Source organism: Camelus ferus, chromosome 10 (genome assembly GCF_009834535.1).
Source record: "Camelus ferus isolate YT-003-E chromosome 10, BCGSAC_Cfer_1.0, whole genome shotgun sequence".
Classification (NCBI taxonomy): domain Eukaryota; kingdom Metazoa; phylum Chordata; class Mammalia; order Artiodactyla; family Camelidae; genus Camelus; species Camelus ferus.
In genome coordinates, this window is record NC_045705.1 from 19,583,433 (window position 1) to 19,607,822 (window position 24,390).

The window sequence follows — 24,390 nt, forward strand, 5'->3', positions numbered from 1 at the left end:
AGACCTTTTGCTAAGTTCCTACTAACAGGGTGTCATATTTCATACACTCAGAATAAGAAATTCAATGCCCCAGGACAGGCTAAGAGTACCTAACGCTATAATCCTTCCAAAGGACTTTCTTTGCTTCTTTTTCTTTCTTTCCATCTTCCTTCCTTTCTTCCTCCCCACCCCCTCTGTCTCCCTCGCAATCTCTCTCTCTCTCTCTCTCCTTCCTTTTTTCCTTCTTTGTTTCCTCCTTATCTAACATTTGGCAGCTAGGCATTCGTTTAAAATAATTCCTAGCTTATAAATTCATTTTTTCCACCACTACTGCTGCCATTGCTAAAATCTTCCACATAGAGCTGGTGAAATTGCACATCAGGCTGATGATCCGACCCCAGCTGGCTGTCCTTAAGACACTGGATTTCTTTTCCTCATTCCCACTTATTTCCTCATCCTTTTCCGTAATGTGAGCTAGATTTTCACTTTTCCATCTTTTCGTGCCCCAGCACCTCACACTCCAGGGAGACATTAACTCCTGAAATGTGGGGACTAACAGCCCTTCCTCCTCCTCCAAATGTGTCCCGCCCTCCTGCTTCCTGTTATCAGCCCCTCCCTTCCTCCCACTCCACCCCCTACCAGCTCCCCTCAAAGCTCCGGGTCTCAGCCCAACCGGTCTACCCTAGGACAGAGGTTCTGTAAGCGAGGGTCCCGGGGACCCTGCGGAGTTCATGAAGCACTCCAGTGATCCATGAATCTTTTGCAATTAAGGCAGAATTTTGTCTTTTTGTCAGCTTTTAGGTGAGAGTCTCTAGAGTTCATCTAATTTCCAAACGGCCCTACTGACCTAGGGCTTTGCTTCACCAGTTACCCACCTCTCTTGCATTTTTAGGCTCTCTCTTCCACTGGTGTCCTCTTCATCTACGTGTAACCAGGGTGTACCCAAGAAATGTAACTACCACTGTGTCAATGTGCTCTGGTCGCCATAGCAGAATGCCACAGACTGGGTGGCTTTAATAACAGAAACTGATTTTCTCATGATTCTGGATGTGGGGAGTCTGGGATCAGAGTGCCAGGATGGTTGGGTTCTAGAGAGAACTCTCTTCTTGGCTTGCAGATAGCCACTTTCTCACCGTATCCCTAACGTGGCCTTTCCCAGTGCATGCATGCAGGTGTGGGGGTCGGGAGAGGGGTGTGATCTCTTTTCTTCATCTTATAATGCCACTAGTCCAATGGCATTAGGGCCCCACCCTTATAACCTCATTTAACCTTAATGACCTCCTAAAGACCCTTTCTCCAAATACAGTCACATTGGAGGTTAGGGCTTCAACATATCAATTACAGAGTGTTGGGGGACACACAGTTCAGTCCATAGCACCAGGGAGTAACTTGACTTAAGATATCAAAGTTGTAATCTTTGTTACATTGGCAATAGCTTCCTAACTCATCTTCTGCATTTTAATCTAACCTTCATGCTGTAGCCAGCAACTCCTTTCAAAATCACAATGTTGGGAGAAACTTCTTTTCTTCCGATGTGTTCTGCTATGTGGAGAAGCAGCCACTATGCAGCACTCTGGGGCTCTCACTATCTGCTGCCCTCCAAGGAGCCCCACTCCAGTGGCCCAGCACCTTCCTCTCCCCTGCCTCTTGGGAGTGAGCTGCCCACACAGAGCATTCTTTCTCCTCTGATCCTGTGTGTCCAAAGTCTTACAGGGACTCCCCGGGGTTTCTTATGCTTAGCATTTTCTTTTGATTCCTTCTTACAGTTCCCATCTCTCTGCCATTATTACCTATGGTTCTTGCATGTTGTCTCCTTTTTCCATCGGAGCCTTTAACGTACTAGTCACAGTCATTTTAAACGCCGTATCGATCATTTCACAATCTGCATCATATCTAAACCTGGTTCTGATCCTTGCTCTGTCTTTTTAGACTGTGTTTGTTCTTCCCTTTTGCCATGTCTTGTAATTTTTTGTTGACAGGCAGGCATGATCTACTGGATAGTAGGAACTAACATAAACACACATTTTGTGAAGTTTTATGTAAATATGGCCAGCAGTTGGGCTGTGTTTCGTGTTTGCTATAACTGTAAGTGCCAGGGGCTTCAAACTTCTCTAGAGTCCTTGTTTTGATCTCCTCTCTTGGCTTTGGGTTTCCCTAAGAGCTCCCGCTTAAGTAGGGGCTGAGCCTTATACTTCTTTCATCTGTAACCCACGGTTGTCATACTGGAGCCCTGCCAACGTGCTGGCAAAGAGTGGGGGAAGGGACGCAGCCTATAAACTTACAGTTAAATGTTAGTCTTCTGTGGGCTTGCGTCCCTTTACAAATGCTTCTTCATTACCCCTTCCCCCTTAGGTGAGGGAGCTAGAGAGGGCTGGAAATGGGAAAATGCCCTTCCCCCAGGTTAAATAAAGCTCTGGAAAGTCTTTTTTTGCTGTACAGTAGTCCTTTGTAATGGAGAACATTCTGAGCATATTTCAAAATGGTTATTTTACTTATCTACCTGCCAGAGACATAAGGTGATTTTTTTTCTTGGCACTTCACCATGAGAACCTGGTGGGGTTCCTGGAGGTAAAACCCACAAGAGTCTGACCCCCTGCTCTCAAGACTACAGCCACTAGGGGAGTCTCATTCTCACTGTAGTTCACATACAGCCTCCAGCAATTCATCAAAATGATCATTTTACTGTTCCTACCACATTTGGGTTCCATCAGCTTCTGCTCCAGGTAAGCTGATCTTGGCTTTGATTCTCTGCATTCACATATCTCTGCAGATTTCATGATGGTGGTTGGCCTCGCAATCTCAGTTTTCTGGTGTGTCCAAGAAAAGTCTCTGATTTTCAGGTTTTTCTTGTTGTAAGGTCAGGAGTGACAACCTCCAAGCACTTCACTTGCTGGAGCTGAAACTGGGAGTCCAAGGCAGGCTGGTTTTTGATTGCCTGAGGTTAGTCTTGCTTTGAGGCTAGTTTTGCTTTGACTGTGAAATCCAACAGTTGGTAGTAACAGATCCAACCACCCCAAGAACATACTTTATATTACTTGAATTCGCTTAAATTTATTGAATCTTATTTTATGGGCCAGAAGATGTTCTATCTTGGCAAATCTTGTGCACTTGAGAATAATGTCTATTCCACTGTCACTGGGTAGAATTTTCTAAAATGTCAATCATCTCAAGCATAGTTGGTGCTATTCAAGTCTACCATACCTTTGCTGATTTTCTGCCTATTTGCTCCATCAGTTATGGAGGGAGTGTTTTTAAAATCTCTGACTGTAATTGTGTATTTGTCTATTTCTCTTTGCAATGCTTTTTTTGCTTCATTTACTTTGCATCTCTGATGTTGGATGCATAAACATTTAGGACTGTTATTTTTTCCTGATTAATTGACCCTTACGTGATTATAAAATGACTTTCCTTTTCTTGGCAATATTCTCTGCTCTGAAATGTACTTTTATATAAATATAGTCACTCCAACTTTCTTTTGATTAGTGTCAGCATGCTGTTTTTTCCCATCCTTTTACAATTTAGCCCACTAGTGTCTTTAATTTAAGGTACACTTCCTGTAGGCAGCATACAGCTACAATACTGCCTTTTTGCACGTTGACAATCTCTGCCTTTTAAACTGGGGTGTTTATATGATTACCTTTAATGTGATCATTAACATGGTTAGGTTTGAGTCTATCATCTTGCTATTTGTTTTCTATTTTTCTCATCTGTTCTGGGTTCCCCCTTTTTCTCTCTTGTCTGACTGCTCTGGGATTAACTGAGTACTTTTTATGATTCCATTCTGTGACCATTGTTGGCTCATGAGCTCTAACTCTTTGCTTTGATATTTTTGTGTTGCTTTTGGGTTTCAGATTTAGAATACACTTCCTCACACTATCAGTGGAAATTAAAGAGTTGATTGCTAAAGAAGACTCGCAGGACCCAAAATGGCAATGTTTACAAACCTACAGGAAAAGGATACAATATACAACAACATTAATAAGACAAGCATCACAACCAAAGGCTGTCTCACAGTAACGGGTCTGGAAAAGTCAGAAGGAATCTCCCATCGGCCCCCTTGCTGTAAAAGCCATAGCCAAATGCAGTTAACCTCTTGGATCAGGAACCACTGTTGTGCATAAAGAACACCTCAGAACCAAGGCACTCTAAAGGGCACCCAGGCTGGTCATGTAAGCATAGTCTTGCTACATAAGAGTAAACATAGTCTTGCTACATAAGAGCTGAGTCCTCCAGGAATCTCAAAAAACAACGCTGACAAGTTACAAAAATTGCCCCCCAAATTCCCTGGCCCCTTGGTTTCAAGGCAGCAGGATGAATGGGTATGTTTCATGCCTTCACTAGGGGTCAGTGCTATGCAGAAACTTTAGCAAAACCACTCAGGTTAATTCCTAGCCTGCTTTCCAGCATAATCTTTAATACATCACAGTCTATCGTCAAGTAATATTACACCACTTCATGTATACTATAAGAACCTTAAAACAGCACACTTCCATTTCTCTCCCCGTGGGCTTTATACTACTGTTAGTATGCATTTTACTTATGTATGTGTTGTAAACCCCACAATACATCGTTATTCATTTTGTTTGAGTAGTTGATTTATTTTTTAAGGTTTTAAATAGTAAGAAAAGTATCTTACGTACTTATCCTTTTAGTTACCATTTCCGATGATTTTCATTTCTACCTGTAGAGCCAAATTCCACCTGGTAACGTTTTCCTTCTGCCTTTTTGTTTCTGTAGTCCTCCCTGACTGCTTTCTCCTTTTCAAAGTGAATGTTTTCTATTGCAAACAGTTTGATCTTTTTCAAATCTTGCTTTTGTGCTCCTTAGGCATTTTCTGGCTAATTATTCCCCACCACTGAGGCAAGACCTTACTGAGTACACACTTTACCTAATGCCCCAGGAAACTATGTCTTTCCAGTCTGGCTGATGGAAGCAGGCTTTGTTCCTGCTCTCACTGTCCCCTCTAATCCTTTTAGATGGTTGTTCCTCTGCTCACATGCACTCAATCAGGATCTACTGAATATTCAAGGGGACCCTCTTCTGATCTTAGGGGTTCTCCCCCTGTGTAGCTATCTGCTCTCTGGTTCTCTCTCCTAAGAAATGTGGCTGATTTGGGGTCTGCACACTCACCTCTCTCTTTTCAACTCAGGGAGTCTGCCAGGCTTCATCTTAGTTCCCCTCCCTGCACATGCCTTGGAAAATATATGAAGGAATCTAAACTGGGGCAGTCGTAGGACTTCCTTGTTTAGGTCCAGTGTCCTTCGTTGCCTGGTGTCCAGTGCCTTGAAAACTGTTGTTTCGTGGCTTTTGTGTTTTTTGTTTGTTTGTTTCAAATGGAAGGGTAAATCTAGCCCCTTCCCTCATCCACCTTGACCAGAAGCAGAAATTGGTTGCTATTATTATTCTATTATTCATTCAAAATATCTGTTAGGCAGCTACTTGCACCAGGCACTGCACTGGGTGCTGGGTGTACAGTAATGACCCAAAAGTAATGGGCCCTGGCCCCGTGGAAATCTTCCTTATGGGAATCAGCTTCTGCAGGAAGGCAGTAAACATGCTGGTCCCTGGACTCATGCAGGTAGACATGAATCATACGTGGTCTTTCCTCTCAAGGAATTCAGAATTAGGGGAGATGAAGGGAAATTTGTTAACCTAAAGCAGACTGGGAAAAGCATTATGTGTGAGATGCAAAGGCTCAGGGCATATTTAGGAAGAAGTCATAAATTCTGACTGAAGGTATAAATGAAAACATTACGGGGAGGGTGACATTTGAGTTGAGCCTTGAAGAGTGTGTGTAATTTTGAATGGAGAAGTAGAAAAAGATAGAATGCTCAAGGTGCTTTTAAACCTGAAAGCAGTCACTCATGGTTCCTCCCAGCAGACACAGCCGTCACCTGGAGTGTTCGTCCTCCCCAGCAGAACACTAATCACGTGCTGCAGAGGAATCTGCGTATCTTCCAGCCCCAGGAAGCCAATCTTAACTTGCCTGAATCAGCCCTGGAAATTCCACTCCCCTTGCCTGTCACTGGATAGGGGGCATAAGCCTGTGACACAATTCTGGCCAATGAGATGTGAAGGGAGGTCTGCTGGGAAAGTTTTCTTCCTGATGAAGAGAGGAAACACTCCTGCCTCTGAGAGAAAGAAAAAAATAAAACAGAAAACCTGGTTCTCTGATGACATCATCAAGCCACTTGAATTAACCACTCTGAAACTGAGCTAACGTGAGATAGCTTGTTACATGAGACTATAAATTTTTCTTATTGTTTTAGTAACTTCTGGTTGGATTTTGTTGTATTTGATGATGCTCCTTGCAGCCAGAAATAGCAGATCAGCATACCTCACACTGACCAACTCACCTATTTGAAATTTGCTTTTCCTTTCCGCTGGTACAGCTGCTGCTAAATGCCACTCCTCTTGCTTCTGGTTCCTCTGCTTCATCAAAAATAAAGGCTAAAGATGACAATATATTTAGCCATATAGGCACATGGGAAGAAATAAAAAGCGAATTTTAAAATGAAGGAAAGCAATTACACAGTGAAATACTTTGACTATTTGATATCATCACTTACTCCTGAGCTTTTGGTTGAAAGGGCTTGTTTTAACTCTCACAGGACAGTGGAAGGGTGAAAATGTGAAAGAATAGAATGTAGGCAAACCCGGGGGGTGGAGGAGGGATGAAGTAAACTTCTGCATTCACAGCAGCGCTGGAATTCTCTGGTAATTCCCACAGGAGACAAGACTATATCTGGAACAATCTAACTGTTGGAAATCACTAGGGTTTGGCAGGAAACCAGCTAGTACAGGGGCAAAGGATGTGCCATCCTCATTCCTGAGAGTCTGGATCAATCCCTTGGGGCCAGGCCTGCCGGTGGCAAAGTTGTGAATAAGCCAAGACTGTCTCCAATCTCCACCCACCTTCTCATTCCCTTCCTATACTTTTCTTCTTTTTCTAGCTCTGATCTCTTTCTCTCTGTGCCTCCTCCCACTCCTCCCCCTCATTCTCTACTCAAACAAATCACATCCTGCTTGCCTGAGGAGCACAGAAGGTACTAAGCCACCTGCCTCAGGGTCCTTGCATTTTAATCAGGAGCTCTTGACAACCGAAGTAATGCTTCTCTATTGCTTGAAAGTCAAGTCTCTGGACAGGTAGTAGGGGACAAGCCACTCAAGCACAGCACTGCGTGTCTCATGCAAAGTCACTGCAGGTGGGGTGGGGCACCAAGGAATACATCCCTGGTCTCACTGCCAGCCACTGGGGATATACAGGGTCACAAGGACATTATCTCAAACTCCACTGCTCTGTGTTAAGTCGCACAAGAATTTATCTTCTTGTATACTCACACCCTTGCTGTCTGGCTTATCCTATTCACCTTCAGTCGCAGTTTAGCTGTCCCTTCCTCCAGGAAGCCTTCCTTAATCAACCCCCTCTAACATACTCCATGATGCTGAATGTCTACCTCCCTGATAACTTACCATGCTTATTTGCTATCTATGGCTACTCAGTAAATCAGTACCAGCAGAGCCCTGACAGTAGGTGCTCAGTATAGCGAATGAATGAATGAGTGGGCAGATGAATGAATAAATGAATATCTGTTCATATACACTATAGCTCTCCAGAAACCATGACTCTCCATTGTCCCTCAGCACCCAGTCCACTGCTTAGGCCATGGAGAGCACACATTATTACTCATTAATTATTAATAGAAGTCTTTAAAAGAAAGGTACTTGGATCTATACTGTTGTTGATAATGTCCTGACATCCTTATTGTAAAAGCAGGAAGCAAAGCCCAGTGACCTTTTCTAGAGGCTCAGGGATGAGGGATGGAGCAAGATGGAGGAAAAGCTCTGGGAGTACAGCTGTCCAGGGCTGTGGGGGTGGGCTCCCCTTCAACCACAGGTTTAATTTACTAGGGAGGCTCACAAGTGGGGCTTCAGAAGATCCATGAATCCTCTGACACTTTAATCAAACATCTAGGCCAGTAGCTGTGTGTGCATTTTTCTGTAAGAAGGTCCATGGCTTTCAGTGAGTCTCAAAAGGCTGTAACACAAAAAGAATCATTGCTTTACCTGCACTGTCCAATATGATAGCCACTAGCCACATGTGGCTATTTAAGTTTAAATTTAATTTTGAATTAAATTTGAATTTTCAATGCCTGTTACACTAGCTACCTGTCAAGTGTGCTCAGTAACCACTCCCTATGGGACAGCCTAGCTATAGAACGTTTCCATCGCTGCATAAGATTCTACAGAGCATCTCTATATTGGTAGCATTACTTTGGACTCAGTGTACAGATAAGATCTGTTTAAGACATGTAGTGCTTTTGCAAAGTGAGTTGCTACCCTTTAGAAATGAAAACAGACATCCAAGATCCTGATTTCGTTTGAGACCATCTGCCAGCTTGAGGCCTGCACTTCTCCTGGCCGCTGGAGTGCACAGGGCTGTTCAGTTTGGATGGTCCTTCGGTCATATTTAAGTCACCTGCTTGGCTCTCCTCCAGACGTGAGTTTGCGACCCTTGTTTCTAGGGGACCTCGCCCACCTCCTTCAAATCTCTTGTGTTTGTAACCAGATTCCAAGTTTGGGTAAATGGGGTCGAATTTGTTTTAAGAGCACATCTTGGGGCGGGGTCCGGGGCTGAGATTCGCGCTCTCAGCTGGAAGTTGAGGAGGAGCAGCGCCTCCTCTTTTCAGTTCTCCGGAACTGGAGGAAGAGAGGGAATTTTACCCCGAACATCTGTTGCTTGACAAAGAACTTCCCGGCCTTCTTACGAGCCCTCCAGTCCCCAGCCTAGACAGCCTGGGCCCGCCCCTCGCGACGAGATCTCGGGGAGGGGCCGAGGCGAAACCCGAGCCCCGCGCCCACCACCACGGCGGGCGACGTGGCTCCGAGGCCCCGCGGCCCCGGCCTCCCCCTCGCAACCCGGCGGCCAATGGGCGCGTGAGCGGGGCCGCCCGGTGCTCCCCTGCCCGCCGCCCGGGGCGCGCCCCTCCGCTCTGGCACGGGGCGGGCGCTGGCCGAGGGGCTGGCCCGTCCCCACCCTCCCTGCGCCGGCTCCAGCCCCACCGCCGCCGCCGCCGCGCGCGCTAGGAGCCCCCATTCCCCAGCCGCAGCTCTCGTCGCTCGATCGGTGCCTCCCGCGGGCCGCTCTCCTCCCGACGATGGCGCGCGGCGGCCGCGGTCGCCGCCTGGAGCTGGCCCTGGGGTTGCTGCTGGCGGTGGTGCTGGCGCCCCCGGCGCTGCGGGCCAAGCCCACCGTGCGCAAGGAGCGCGTGGTGCGGCCCGACTCGGAGCTGGGCGAGCGGCCGCCCGAGGACAACCAGAGCTTCCAGTACGACCACGAGGCCTTCCTGGGCAAGGAGGACTCCAAGACCTTCGACCAGCTCACCTCGGAGGAGAGCAAGGAGAGGCTGGGGTGAGGCTGCGCTCGGGGGCGCCGCAGGTGCCCGCGGGGCCACTCGGGCGGGAGCCGCGCGGGCTGCGAGCCGCAAAGCGAAAGCGAAATCGGGAGCGCGGACCCGAGGGAGGGGCCCATGCGGGGCCGGAGCAAAGTTGCCCGAGGGCGCCGGGACCCTGCGTGGAGAGCGCCGCCGCGCCAGGGCGGAGTGGCCTCCCGCGTGGAGGCGAGAACGTGGCAGCGGGCGCGGGAGCCAGGACGACCAGGGCCCGCCCCCTCCCCTGGGTTGCATCAGAAGGGAGGGGAGAGTGTATAAAAGAAGAATTTGTCCACGGTGGCCTTTTAGTGACATGAGTTCTTCCCCACCCTCCCTGTTCCTCTCTTCTGTCCCCAATCCAGGAGAGGAGGGCATGAGACACTGCTAAGGTCCCAAAGATGATCCTTAATGGATGAAAGATGAAGGGGAGACGAAGGAGAAGCTTGATTCCTGGCCTGTGCCCCTGGGCCAGGACTGGGTTGTTCTTGTCTTCTGGTTAATCGGCCCATAAATCTGAAGTAGGGGTATAAAAATCTTGTTGTTAAGAAGGGAGGGCATTTGGAGATAGGGATGGGGAGTCGGAATGGAAATTGGTCCCCTCGTTTCTGTTTCCAGCAGTTTCCGATGTCAGCAGAGGAACACAGTCCTTTGGCAACCTAGGGCAAAAGCTGGAGGGTGGTGTGGTAGCAGATTGTGAATTTCACTGCTGAAGGCATTTGAGTGAAGAACCAAACCTGGGAAGCAAAACTTAGGTACATCTCAGTGCACCCGCTTCTCCACAGCCCCTGGGGAGACACCTGAGCATTGTGTAAAGGTGTCTGCAAACCTTCCCATAGAGGCCAGCCTGATCCCAGATGGGGACCCGGCTGGGGAGGCAGCCCTGCCTGCTAGGCACCAGGCCTCCAGTAATCTGGTTCCTGGGGGTGGAGGATCTTCCTCTTCTGCTACATAGAAAAAGAACACAGCTATCCCTGTGCAGATGGCGGCCGCCAAAGGCCAGCGTGGTTGGTTAGAATTTGAGGCTCAGTTATACCTGTTGTGAAGGTGCACCATCTGCCTGCTCTGATAAAAAGATCTTTGAACTTCAAAGTCCCCTCCCAACAATCACCTTTTTTTTTGCAGAGAAGTACTTTCTCTTCTTGTTTGGGCCTTAACAATGGGGGCCATTGATGAGTTCGGTCTATTGTATTGCTTTGAGACACTCGGAGGCTGATTTATTCTGGGGCCCTGGGTGGCAGCCATTTGCAGCAGTGTTACCAGGGAGAAGGAAGAGGAGAGGTTTGGGGAATTGGAGTAGGGAACTCTAGTTTGCAGTCCTAAGGCTTCCAGTTTAATGCCTTCCTCATGATAAGTAAGCCTAGTGGTGAGAGCAGGTGGTGATGGAATTGGTCTACATTTGACCCTTGGATGAACACCTTAACTTCATTCACTTATTTATATAACAGACATTTGAATGGCTACAGTATGCCAGGCACTGTGTTAGATACCTGACAACTACAAAGATAAAACCTTATGCTCTAGGCCATAAAGTACTTATAATCATACGTGGAGGAGAGAGATGCAGGCAGACACTACACATTCTTGCTGTGATGTAAAAACCACAGCGATCATATCCAGAAGAAGCCCCTAAGGTTTCAGGTTGGAGGGGGCGCTTGGGGGTTTGGGATGTCACCTGATCAGAGCTTGTGGCATGACTCAGAGGTTACCAGGCGTACAAGCAGGGGAAGGCATTCCTGAAGAGGGAGCAGTCTGCTTATACAGGCTTTGAAATCTGTTCTCGGGACTGAGGGTTGTTGGGACAATAAAGGGACAGGGCAGAAGTGGGAGGTGGGAGTGGAGAGGAGGCCACAGGCAGAGCGGGAAGGACCTCTATGAGGTAGAGATTAGATGTTATCCTGGACTTGGTGGGAATGTCATCATCCCCAAAACTTGTCAGGACAGTGGGAGTGGCAGTAGGGCAGAGAACGTAACTGAGGCATGGAAAGGGGGACTGAGGGCAGAGGGTGGCCATGTGTTCCTGAACCAGGCAGGCAGGCAAGGGTGAACCCAGACCCATGTGGGAGGTGGAACCCATGTGCTGGCTCATGGCTCAACGTGGGGGATAGGGGGAGAGAGGAATTGAGGGTGACATCTGGGTGTCTGGCTTGAGCCACTATGTGGGTAGCGGACACACCACTCACCTATAAGGTAAATCCGGGCTAGAGGCGGGGGAGGTTGGAGGGTTGGAAATGATGGGTGCGGTAGGGGACGGGCTGAGCGTGAAAAACTGCCTCTCTGTCCACAGCTCCTGGTGCAGCAGTCCCCTCCCAGTCTGGGCTGCAGAGGGAGGGGCTTGGCTGGATCCAGGCAACTTTGTCATCATCATCTGCCCATAGAATCTGAAACGTGACAGCACTAAGGCTCCTGGAGACACCTAGGCCAGCGGGCTGTAATGTGGGGACCCGCAGGCCTCATGCAGTCACAAATGCGCCGCACAGCCTTAGAAAGTAAATCACTTGCCAACATTTTAACATCGGAGCAATTTCACATACAGACCCCGATTTCTGGCCTCTTTTGACACCCATGGCCCGTTATCCCATGTGGTAGCCATTGTGCGGAGCAGAGCAGGGCAGCCTCGTTAGCGGCTGACAGTGCATCTCCAGGCTCCCTGGATGCTTTGCTTCCTTCTGTTACCTGTTACCTGTTGGTTGGGTTCTCCATCCACCTAGGATCGGGATTATCATCCCTAGTGAGGAAAGACGCACTTTTCTCTCCTCTGTTCCTCACAACATTCTTTGTAAAGTAGGTGTTCCAATTTACAGATGGAAAAACTGAGACTCAGAGAGTCAAGTCATTTGCCTAAGATCACACAAGACTAGGATCCAGGTTGATTATAGCGTTCTGTTCATCTACATCATAGCCGCCTTTCCCTACAGCTCAAGTTTGAGATTTTTAAAGAGAGAAGTTAAGATTGTAGTTATGCTTCCAACAAATATTTATTGAGCTCCTGCTATTTTTCAGGCTGAGCTACATCCTGGATGTTTATTTGGCATAAATTAGATGCTGTCCTTGCCACAAAAACAGGTCATATACACTGTCCGACACCGTTCGGCCTCTGCTGATTTGAGACTCTGTCCCTCGGTTGGCTTTGGATAACTGTTGGGCATGTCACCGCTGTGTCCCCAGGACTGGAGCAGTGCCTGGCACGTAGTAGGTAGGCTGCGCACTGCACAATGTTGAAAGGATTCTGCTGTGTGGCTGTGATTTCCTGGAAGCAAGATACTTGAGGTTTAGTCTTTAAGCCTTGAGACCTGATAAAATTGCAAGTGAAGGGACAAGTTAAAACTGTTAGTAACGTTTACACCTTCCTGAGACAGAGGAGCTTGGGCCGCCCAGGCTCGGGTAGGAGACGGAGACTTAAGTACTAATGAATTCATTTCCCGTTTCTTGTTGATCTAGTTGATCAAAGAGTAACTGCCAATGAGAACTCCTGTCCATAGTAAAAAAAAAAAGTTGGAGTTGATAAAATTCCAGCCCAAAGCAAAGAAACAAATCCCTAATTAGCCTGTATAACCTCGTCCCAGGTAAATGGATGACTATGGTAAAAGTTTCTTAAACGTTGGAAATAGCTTGCGGGTGTCTTTGAGGCTCCCTTCAGGGACGGCATCCCTAGCTTGGGACCCTCTGGCCTAGAGAGGGGCACTGTTGAGTTCCTAGCCTGAAGTTTGCTCTGTACGGGGCTTTGGGGTGAAGTCCAGCAGGAAATCGCTGGGACCTGGGCCAGCTACGGCACAGGAGCCAGTGGACATCGGGGTCTTCACCCTAAGAGCAGGGGGTTAGGCTCCTGCAGCTGCTCAGCTGGTCAAGTTTCCTGACCACGTTCCGCGATGTCAAGGCTCTTTCATCCCCGACATTTTCTGCCTCGTCCAACAAGATCGGGTCTCCTCCTGCTTTAAGTTTCAAGTCTTTGAATCCAAAGTGGTAAGATTTAAAAAAAGAAAAAAAAATCTCACTTACTTTTTGGTTGGTTTATAGAACCTTGCACCTTCTGCATTGGGCCTAGAGCCACAAGACATGGATTCTTACCCCAGTTGTACCAGATAACTACCTGTATTGGAAAAGGCATTCAATGGCTCTCAGCCTCAGTTTCCATTACTCTAAATGAGGGAGTTGGACTACATCAGGGAAGACCTAGGTTTCATCTCCCAAATTAGCTCAGCCAGTTGGTAGCATCAGTCTGCAGTGACTGTGTTGAGAAGGATTCTGAGGCCACATCAAAGTTTATCAGGACAGAAGGGCATGATGATCCCCTAGTGGGGTCTGCCATTGGCACTGATTCGGGAGGAAGGCATGTCGCCCCTGGAGAAGGTAAACTTTAAGATTCTTTCCAGCATCGTCGGATCATTGATTTTATTTGAGTGTTTATGCATTTTAGATTCTGCAGGTGTTTGATCTCTTTCTGGATCAGGATCACACGAGCCTTGATAATAGCCTTGCGGGGGGTTTTGTTTGTTTGTTTGTTTTTAACTACAGGAAGATTGTCAATCGAATCGACAGTGACGGCGATGGCTTTGTCACCACCGAGGAGCTGAAAACCTGGATCAAACGGGTGCAGAAAAGATACATCTACGATAATGTCGCTAAAGTCTGGAAGGATTATGATCGGGACAAAGACGATAAAATTTCCTGGGAAGAGTACAAACAAGCCACGTATGGTTACTACCTAGGTAAGAGGTGCTGCAGGAGCGATTACACAGCTGGGGCCCGGTAACAAGCCTCTTGTGGGAAACTGCTCTCATCATATCCACCCCCTTCAGGGCGATGTCACAGCCTCCTAGGTAGAACCTGCTTGTGTCACGTCCTGCCCTGCTTACTAAGAATACACTGAGTTGCTTAATTCTGAGTGAACTTGCAGGTGGAAGGGGGCAAGGGTCTAATAAAAAAAATGACTTAGGCTGCTGCCCAACCTGGATCTCAGAGTTTCACCTAGAGAACACAGCAGAGGGTAAGTAGGTCTGTGGTACAGTTTTAGAATGTTGTGAGTTTCAGATAGCAAGGACCAAGTGGGCTGGAACAGCCTGGGAAGGCTTCCTGGTGGAGGTGGTTTGGGAACCGGGCCTTGAAGAATGGATTTATATCTGGTGAGACAGAGATGGGCACGGAAGGTGGGTTAGCCAAAGGGGCAAAGGTACAGCAGTGCATTCAGCAGTGGACAGGGTGTGGACATAAGACATAAGAATGATGGAGGCGTGTGTGCAGGGCACAGGGTGCAGACCCGTTGGGTGCCTGGTAGAGATCTCCAGGGGGCAGGCATGAAGAGGACCAAAGACACACACTACACCCTCAGCCGGATTAAGAGAGACCTTGAAAGATTCGCAGGAACATTTAGACAAGCTGTCCTGGGTATGAGGGAGCCTCTGTATGTTCTGGACAAAGAATATGATGAAAGCAAGGTTTTGCAAAGAGAAGTATGACATTAATATGGTCTAAATCCTATGTTTTAACCACTTGCTATAACACCCCTAGTAAGTCATTAGGGCCTGGACTAGAGGCGGGTGCGGAGGGACAGGCACCAGAGGCATTCTGAAAGAAAATGTTTCAAAGAACTCGATAGATCAGGACCTTTTGTCTTATGCGTACCGTTTGCCATGAAGGAGTGATCGGGAAGGGAATGCCTTCCTCAGCTGCCTAATTTTAATGTTTCTGCACACATCCTGCAGGAAACCCCACAGAGTTTCATGATACTTCAGAACATCAGACCTTTAAAAAGATGCTGCCACGTGATGAGAGAAGGTTCAAGGCTGCAGACCTGGACGGTGACCAGACAGCCACCCGGGAGGAGTTCACTGCCTTTCTGCACCCTGAGGAGTTTGAGCACATGAAGGAAATCGTGGTTTTGGTAAGATATTTAAAGAGCCTGGGCTGGGAAAGGAGCAGGACGAAAGCTGCACCAACACCTTGTCCCTGCCTCCAGAGTGAGAACGTTCCTCAGCCTGAGGGGAGTTGGAGAAGGGCTCTGACGTGGACTGCCCTGGAGTGCCTGTCCACCCAGGAGACTGGTCAGGGCAGGTTAGCTGCTGTGGCAAACAGCCCCCAGTCCTAGCCATTTAACCCAACCGAAGGGTAGTTCTCGTCTATCCCTAGTCCAGGGCAGGTGGTCCCAGTCAGGTGGATCTTCTGGGCGTTTCTCCTCCAAGTGTGGTCAGGCACCCAGGCTACTTCCCTCTTATCAATCCACCATCCTGTGGCTTCGAGGTCCTCCTGGCCACTGCCAGCTGGAGATAAAGGAAGAAGAGAAGGAAGGAGGAGAAGGCACGGTCCGCCTTTGCTGTTCTGGTCAGGAAATGACGCATCCCTTCCTTTTACGTTCCGCGGGCTCTTCCTCCATGTGGCGAGGCGGGGAGATACAGTTTAGTTGTGTGCCCAGAAAGAGCAAATGGGTCCAGTGAGCACCTAGTGTTGTCCCACGAGGGAACCAGAAAAGGACTCAGAAATGGATTGTTAAACCATATGGAAACTTAAAGTGAAACTGCGGCTGGAAAGGATGCTTCCCTTAATGGGGAGGGATTTCTGGAGGGTGAGTGGATCGGACCCTAGGCTTTGAGGGGCAGCTAGGCTGGCAAGGCCTCTGAGTGTAGTTATTTTCCACAGTGTCTTTTTGAGTCCCAAATGTCTTCACTTTCCACGACAGTAAAATAAATGGCATCCCCTGTTTTCAGGGCAGATACCCCGAGCTAGTTCCAACTGTGTTGATGCTGGGACACAAACAGCTTGGACTATTTCAGTTATCAGTCAGTGGATGGGGTCACTCTTGCCTCGTGCCTCATCCTTGTGACCACCATGACCCTAAGGACTGGGCAGTGGCTCTAAGAATCATTTCTGTTTACCACCTAGCGTCCACTCAATTTGCCGGAAGACAGTGAAGCTGGGGAATCATCCACAGGGGATCACATGCTTCTGGACCGGCTCCCGTTCTCAGGCCGGCTGTTTTCTTCAGGATGCTTTTGAGCTTCTGTGACAATGGACAGGAAACTCATTTAATTACTCACCCTAGCAAAAAACCTAGGCAAGAAGTCAGATGTACTAAATACAGAACGTATTATACATTCAGAAGTCAGATATATTTTCTAATTGTCCACACTTCCATATTTTTCTGACACCAACTTGGTGCTCACAGTCCAGTGAGCACTGGAATCTGTCTTTGTGATGGTTCATCCACTGGTTCTCAAGCTGGGCCCCTCAGGGTGTGCGTGTGGGGGTGACCTGGCTGGATGGTGGAGGTGGTCAGCCCTGCAGGGCTCCCTGATATCATCAGAGCACCTCTGGGCTCATAGGTACCTTTTCATTTGCAGAGAATATTCTGCTTTTAAGATTGTGGAGTTGGGGGAAGAGGACAGAAGCCATTGCCTATTTTTTTAAACAGATAAGAAACTAATGCTCAGGGAGGTAAGAAGACAAGCCATAAAAGCCGGACAAAGGAGGACACTAGTTAGAATTCGCAGATTTACTGACAGCAGAGCCATCTTGCGTTCTCTTCCCCTCTTGGCTTCCTAGGAAACTCTGGAGGACATCGACAAGAACGGGGATGGCTTTGTGGATCAGGATGAGTACATCGGTGAGTGCTGGCCTGGGGTCTCGCTCCACACTCCCAACTGGGCAACACTTCTCCACCCACATGTCTGGCTGTGTCCCCAGATATCTCTTTTAGCAACAGCTGCCAGTCTGTAGGTGTCACTCCTGTGACTTCCCAGTGGGAGGGACTTGTCACGCCAGCCCTAGTGGAACAGATTCAAGGTGGCATTCCTAGCGGAGAAGAGCCCAAAAGGCGGGCCTCCCCACTAGGCTGGCCAGCCGTTGGCCCCACGACTCTGAGAGGTGCCCTTCAGCACACTGTGTAGCTCTACCTTTGCAAAAGGGGATTGGAGATCCCAGAGATGTGCAGGTAAGCTAGAGTGAGCAGTCTCGGGGGAAAGACTCTAAAACAGACTGTTAGCCAGCAGGGCCTAGAAACTCTGAGTCGACCGAGCTGTGATCGACAGAACCGTTTATATGCCCAGGCTCTCTGCAGAAAGGCATTCCTTCTCAGAGAGGCAAATCCTTTTACAGAGTGCACCACTTGCCCCATATTATAGCTGTTTTGTGCCTCTGGTTTTTGATTTTCCATCGGGAGGTCTGTACCTAGCCTTTTTGTTCTGAAGGGCTCCATGTAATCCACATCAGGAAGTGTGTTTTCAGGTAACGGAGCACTGGCTGAATGAGGCTGAAATTAATGCACGTGGGTCAGAAGCCGCCGCTGCTGGTTAGAGCCCTCCCCAGCCGCCCAGGGCCCTCCAAGCAGGAAGGACTGGAGAAGGCAGCCTGGACATTTCCGTCTCATCCTCAGCGGCTGCTACTTCGGTGCTTCGGCCCATGGTCCCAACTGCAGGCTGCCTTCTTGTGATAGCTCCTCTTTTCCCAAGTCTCACTAAAGTAAGAGCTGAAAAATCATTTGAGAGATGGGACGGATATAATTTTTGTGCAGATGCATAAGAGAGGCAGTTAATTACCAGAGCCCACGTTGCCATCAGTCTCTGGCCTGTGGTTGCATCACTTCGCCACCCCCATCCCACTCCCCAGCAAAAACAAGTGCCTTCAGTAATGAAGAGAAGAGTTTCTTCTAATCAGGAGGAATTATCCTTGGCCTGAGGAACCAAACACTGTTCTCCATGTGTATGTGCTAACAGGTGGCTCTCGCCACAGTAATTAAAGCGATCGCGGTGGCACAATGTCTGTAGAATGACAAATGCTGACAGTCTCGCCGTCAGTGCGGGCAGTGGAGCCGTCCTCATGCCTGGTGCACATGCATGTGAGGGAAGCTTCAGGGCCTCGGACCCCTTGACAGTGGTGATGGAATTAGACTGACAGAGAAGGCTGACTGATTAAAACAACACAGCACTTTTGATTAAAAGTGTGTGCTCTCCAGGCCCTCCTCCTGATCTGCATTGAAACCGTGCAACTTTGGGGGCAAAACTCTTTGAGTGGCTTTGCCTAAAAGATACCTTCCATTCTTTACACTGGCAGAGAGGGAGGTAGGGACACGGTTCTTGAAAACTGAATTCTGAGTGACCTGCAGTCAGGAGAGATGCGATATCCAGACTTGTCTAGCAGGTGACTTCATTTACAGGGGTGCCTTCTCTGCAGGCAGGGACGAGTGGAAACCCAGGGGAGATGTGGTGTAGTGAGAGGAGCACTGGAATTAAGAGTCCTGGCTCCCCCACTTACTAGCTGTGTGACCCTATGTGAGTCGTGTAATCACCCAGAATAAGCCTCAGTTTCCTCATCTGTAAAATAGGAATACACAGTACCCATCCTTATAGGAGGATGTGGGTCTATCTTGTAGTTGAACCAAGGGTCTTGCCTCTCTTTTTCTTTCATTCACTATCTGCTCTCCCACTTGATATGTCCAAGCTGTGTTTCCATCAAAGACAAATTGCCCACAGGGTATCTCTCTTTTCCAGGAAGATCTAGTGACCTAGCAAACAATGGGTAAACTTTGTCTTCTTTTTCCTTTCCCTGCCACTTTGTAAAATAACGATATTCATCTATCTTATAAAACTGCTATAAGGATGAAATAAAATGATACATGTGAAAGCCCTCTGGAAATGATGTAACCACCCCCAGTGAACACAGCGGTTAAGACTGTGGGTTGGAAGCAGAGTATCCGTGTTGCCATGTAGCCTGCTACAAACGCATCCTAGCTGGGGGTCGTTGGTGTTTTCATCTGTAAAGTGAGTAACAACCCCTACTTCACAGGATTGTAATGAATATCAAATGGAAAAAAAAAAGTATGTATTTTTTACTGCATCTGGATCATAGAAAGTGCTGGTATCAGTCATTATTATTAGTTGTCATCAGTACAGTTCCAGGCTGGCTGTAGAGGGCCTTCACAGAAGTGTCCCATTTACTCTTCATCATAGCCCTTTGATGAATAAATTCTTGTCTCCATTTTACAGACAAGGCAGCTTAATCCCAACACTGAACTAAGTCAAGAGCCAGGATTCATATTCTGGCTCCAAGCAGAGTTTTTCTATTCCACTAGCAGCCTTCACAGTGGATAAATCATTGCATTATTTACCCAAGAAACCGCCCATGAGATGTTGGGTTGGGCCTCTTGATTGCCGGAAGTTGGGTTCTCATTGCCTTACCTTCCTGCTCACCTTCATAACCAAGAACAGCCTTCCCTTCCAGCCGATATGTTTTCCCACGAGGAGAACAGCCCTGAGCCAGACTGGGTTCTGTCAGAACGGGAGCAGTTTAATGAATTCCGGGATCTGAACAAGGACGGGAAGCTGGACAAAGATGAGATTCGCCACTGGATCCTCCCCCAAGACTATGACCACGCACAGGCCGAGGCCAGGCACCTGGTGTATGAGTCGGACAAAAACAAGGTACTTTCACAGCCTTCTGGAATCATTCCTTGAAGGCAGACAGTTTACATAAGATTGGTTCTGTTTGCTGCTTTGCTGTTTGCCGTGGTCCACGCGGCTGTGTTCTTATTGACGTCTCTCATTCCTGCCCTACATGAGGGACCTGTGAACTTGAGCCAATGCCGCCATAACCCACGGTGAGCTCAGTAGGCCCAGAAGTTCCTGGATAGTCTGCTGTGGGTCACGCTTACATGCACTCCCATCTCCAAGGACTGCAGAGCCAGTACCTTTGCTGGCTGTGGGCAGGCATGGGTTTAAGACGTGTGCCATGTGTTGCCCATTTATTCATCCATTCCTTCAGTGATGAGTTTATTCATCCATTCCTTCAGTCAGCAGGTACTTACCAAACATGTCAGGCAGAAGGAAGCAAGGCATCCTCAGGCCAGCTCACCGTGCCAGCTCTGATACCAGTGTCTATTGATAAATATCCAAATAAATAAATAAACAAGGTATAGAAAGAAGTCCTGCCTCTTCCCATTTTGATCTCTGCTCCAGATTCTCGAGAGACAGTTAAATTTTGCAGTCAGGACATAAACGGAAGTAGAATTCATTGGGGACTTTTTTGGGAATGCCAGCTGTGTAGGCATAACTGGATTCTAGCTTCTGAATTCCTTGAGAACTTTCCTGATATATTTTAGCACAGCTTTTATAGCAGGAGGCTGTTCTGGTTTGGGGTTTTACAGGGCAGTGATGGCAGACAAAGGAGGTCCATAGTGGGTTTTTAATTGTGAAATGTCTTTTACGTATTTCAAATCAATGACATAGTATGAGCAACATGCTGAGCGATTACTCAGATTTACCAGAGTTCCGGTAACAGCAGTTCCCTCTCTCCTACAGGATGAAAAGCTCACTAAAGAGGAGATCTTGGACAACTGGAACATGTTTGTTGGAAGCCAAGCCACCAATTACGGGGAAGATCTCACAAAAAACCATGATGAACTTTGATGCACGCACACCCTGATAAGACAGACTGTCACAGGCTTTCTTTATTGTCTTGGATGGTTGCTACAGTTGTCTCATTTACAGCAATTGTGTCCCCCCCAAAAGCAAGTTTACCACCTCAGCTTGGGGTTATGATTGTTTTTCACTCACTGTTTGCTGGAAAATGGTCATCGCTATTCTTTTAGTAAGATTTCTCTCCAGACACATTAAAATCTTGGTAAATCGCACTCTAGGGGGGATACATTGCTAAAACATGACTTTTTAAAGCGTTTTCCATGAAATCTGAACTAAAGGGGAATATAATTTGAAAAGCCCTATTATTCAGAAGTTGGGTGGGTGGAGGGGGGCAGTATATGGAGTGACGGCTATGTATTTTAACTGCAGATTTTTTACATTTGCCGCTGTTAAATAATTGATGAGGGAGAATTCTTATTAAGCTACAGTTGGTATCTCATCCTACACAGGCTTCTTTCAGAGCAAGGCTATTTCAGATTCTTCCTTCTTGACTTTGTCCTCTGAGCTGTCACTGTAAATGGTAGATAAACCTCTATGCATTTTTCTGTACCGACCTGCTAATATGCACAACAGATCTACCTATCTTTGTTTTTCATTTTTGTTTTTTACAATAAGAAGCAATTGAGAAAGGTAATGTGAAAAAGAAAGAAATTTTAAAGGTAGGGAGATGTGATGAGTGTCAGGCATTTGAAGAACTATAGGAAAATGGTAAATGCTTTATTATACTTGAGAACATTTGTTTGATGTGGAAATGAAATAGATCTGATCTTTGAAAAAGTGAATAGAAATCCAATCCATCTCCTCTCTGATCTCTGATAGGAATGAGGGTGTGGGGCCCTAGGAGCTCGGGGACCCGTCTCATCTGGTCCTCTGGAGTCTGCAACTCTCGGATCTGGCCCGGGACCACTTAACACTGTGGACTTAGGACAAAGTGATGTTCCAAGCCATTGGCTGAACTGGATGAAATGACTTTTACAGGTTGCAGTTCCGCCTTGTACGCAGAAAGTGAATGAAATAAAGGCTCCCTCTGAGGATTTTCTACTGTGTCTGGTGGTATCTGACTTCACACACACTCTCCGCGACATTATTCATTCGTGATGTAGACTTTAACAGTGGGATGGGAGGACATGAGTAAGAGGATAAAAGTTCTGTATTTTAAAAAAAATCCAATTATTAGAATGTTCAGAACATGCTCATGTTAACTTATTTAATAAATATATACATCTCTATGCTAGTTAGGGAGTCTGCAGGTCATCTTAACTGTAAGACCTTTCAGAGACAGGTTTCAATTGGAAGAAAATCGAGCTGCTTATCAAGGCCTACAAGACCCTGCAGGATGTGGTCCATTCCTGCCTCATCAGCATCACCTCCTCAGCCCTCCCTTCCTCCTCCCATTGCAGCCCCACTGACCTTCTGGTCCTCAGGCACACCAAGCTCACTCCCAGGTTGGGTCATTTGTCTTTGCTTTCCCTTCAGATTCAGAACACCCATGGCACACATCCTCGGGTCACTCAGATGTACTTCCTCAACAGGGCTTTCCGACTCCATTGTTTATAGCAGTCCCGTTTGAGTTCCTGTCTTATTTCCCTGCTTTATTTTCTTCTCGGTCTGTACGGATTGCCATTTATCTTTGCTTCCTAGGGCTGCTGTACACGTTACCACAAAGGGGGTGGCTTATAACCATAGAAACTCCCACAGGTCTAGAGGCCAGAGTCTAAAGTCAAGGTGTTAGCAGGACTGTGCTCCCTCCAGAGGCTCCGGGGGAGGCGTTTCCCTGTTTCGGGGGGCTCTGGGCGTTCCTTGGCTGCAGCTGTTCACTCCACTCTGCCTCCATCTTCCGGCCTTTTCTTCCTCCTCCTGTGTCTCTGTCTCTCCTAAGGACACTTGTTACTAGTTTCAGGGCCCACCTGGATAATCCAGGGTGATCTAATCTCTAGATCCTTAATTATATCTGCAAACACCCATTTTTTCCAAGTAAGTTTCACATTCACGGCTTCCAGGAGTTAGGAGGCTGACACATCTTTGTAGGGGGCCTGCCATTCAACCAACTGTACAATCTGACACTATCTTGTTGGCACACTGTCCATCTTCCCCGAGCTAGAACATAACTGAGAACAGCAGCCTGGTCCATCTACTTACTGCTGTTTCCCAGGACAGAACAGTAGAGCCCAGCCTACAATAAGAACTCTGCAATTACTTGCTTAATAAATGAGAGGTTGTTAGCTTTAATCAAAGAGAATATGCCTTTAAATGTGAGTGTTGGGCGGTGGGGGTTGGGGGGAGATCCTGTAAAGATTTTTTTTAAAATCACTAACATTTGCTGAGTAAGAAGTTAAGTAATTTGCCCAAGATTCCAGAGTGATTAGATGTCACGACCAGAACTCCAATCCACATGTTCCTGGCTTCAGAATCTCTGCTGTTTAACACTAAATTGTACTGCTCCAAATCTCTGATACATGCTCCCGCTATTTCTTTACTCAGCCACAGCATATGATTACATGGTCAGGAAATGAGAATAACTCTTCTTACCTAGAAATAGGCTGACACCTTTTTTTTTTTTAAAGCAATGAGAACCCATCTTTTAAAAAATGAGAATATACAGTGTAACCTAATTATAAGCATAACACTTTTAAAAGGTGCTATCATTATCCACCCACCCCCCAAAAAAGGATACTGGTTGGTTTGTTAAGTTAGTAAGATGTTAAATATATTTTGAGCACTAAGTTTTTCCTTTCAAGTCAGTGCACATAAGAAGAAAACCCTCAAAGAGATGAGTGCTTCTGGGGCTGAGTTTAACACTATTTAAGGAAAGAAAGCCTTAGCTAGGGGACATAACTGTTAACATGGTGATTTGTAAAGCCTTAGATTTCTAATAGGGTCTGACTGTTTCAAGGAAAACATATTTTGTTTCTAGGTAACATTTCAAGTCCGATTATGAACAAATGCTACAAAATTGATCTGTAATGGGAAATACTGTTATGTCACAAAGCATTATTTATATGCTTAATGTGACTGAAAGCATTAATTGCTAGGAGCCAAAATCTGTCCAAGCAAAACATGAACACATATTTTATACCTCTTGTCTCTTACTGTAGACTTTTAAATGAATTCAAGTGTAACAAAAATGCTATTAGAAAAATCTGCACACCTGAAGGTTTTTCCTCACCTGCTTGGATTACCGTGCTGTTCCTTGTTAGCAAAAGCAGGAGTCATATCTGCTCAGAAGTGCCCGGCCAACAATAGCCACGTGGCTACTTGTTAGCAGCTCAGCAAAAATGTCTTGTGGAATGAAGTGGAGAATGGCTGACTGGATTTTTTTCTGAAGTCTTTCTAGATTTATTTTGCCACCTTTATAATAAAATCCAGCCTCTGCCAAGTACATGCAACTAAGATTTGGCTCTCCCTGTATTCTTAAAACACGTTTACAGTGCTAGACTTTCCCCACTAAAAACCAACGAGCGCCATAACACCCACGGCTTTGGCTCACGTTGAAGTATTAAAATTTGAGCAGTGGAAAGATTGTGTCATCAGCACTTCCTCATGAGATTTGCACGACCTTAGAGCTATTTCCAAGAATC

The 24,390-nt window shown here is 47.0% G+C and overlaps 1 protein-coding gene and 1 long non-coding RNA gene across 2 annotated transcripts in view; one reads left to right on the forward strand and one right to left on the reverse strand.

The window, feature by feature from the left end:
• Nucleotides 1-6,198: 6,198 nt before the first annotated feature.
• Nucleotides 6,199-24,390, reverse strand: part of LOC116666337 — a 175,226-nt gene continuing 157,034 nt past the window's right edge. The window contains exon 5 of the long non-coding RNA XR_004323135.1: nucleotides 6,199-6,429. This is a non-coding gene — a long non-coding RNA (uncharacterized LOC116666337). The remainder of the gene's footprint in view (nucleotides 6,430-24,390) is intronic.
• On the forward strand, nucleotides 8,795-21,856 carry RCN1 (reticulocalbin 1). Its single transcript, XM_032488409.1, has 6 exons — nucleotides 8,795-9,391; nucleotides 13,923-14,116; nucleotides 15,110-15,288; nucleotides 16,944-17,004; nucleotides 19,617-19,816; nucleotides 20,693-21,856. The coding sequence occupies exons 1-6, from the start codon at nucleotides 9,138-9,140 to the stop codon at nucleotides 20,798-20,800; spliced, it is 996 nt and encodes a 331-aa protein (XP_032344300.1). The 5' UTR covers nucleotides 8,795-9,137; the 3' UTR covers nucleotides 20,801-21,856.

Bases quoted from the DNA above. Each gene is read 5' to 3' on its own strand.
- RCN1 (XM_032488409.1), top strand. From the start codon at position 9,138: ATGGCGCGCGGCGGCCGCGGTCGCCGCCTGGAGCTGGCCCTGGGGTTG. The intron at 14,117-15,109 runs GTAAGAGGTGCT...CACATCCTGCAG, and splicing joins CACGTATGGTTACTACCTAG to GAAACCCCACAGAGTTTCAT. The intron at 17,005-19,616 runs GTGAGTGCTGGC...CTTCCCTTCCAG, and splicing joins GGATCAGGATGAGTACATCG to CCGATATGTTTTCCCACGAG.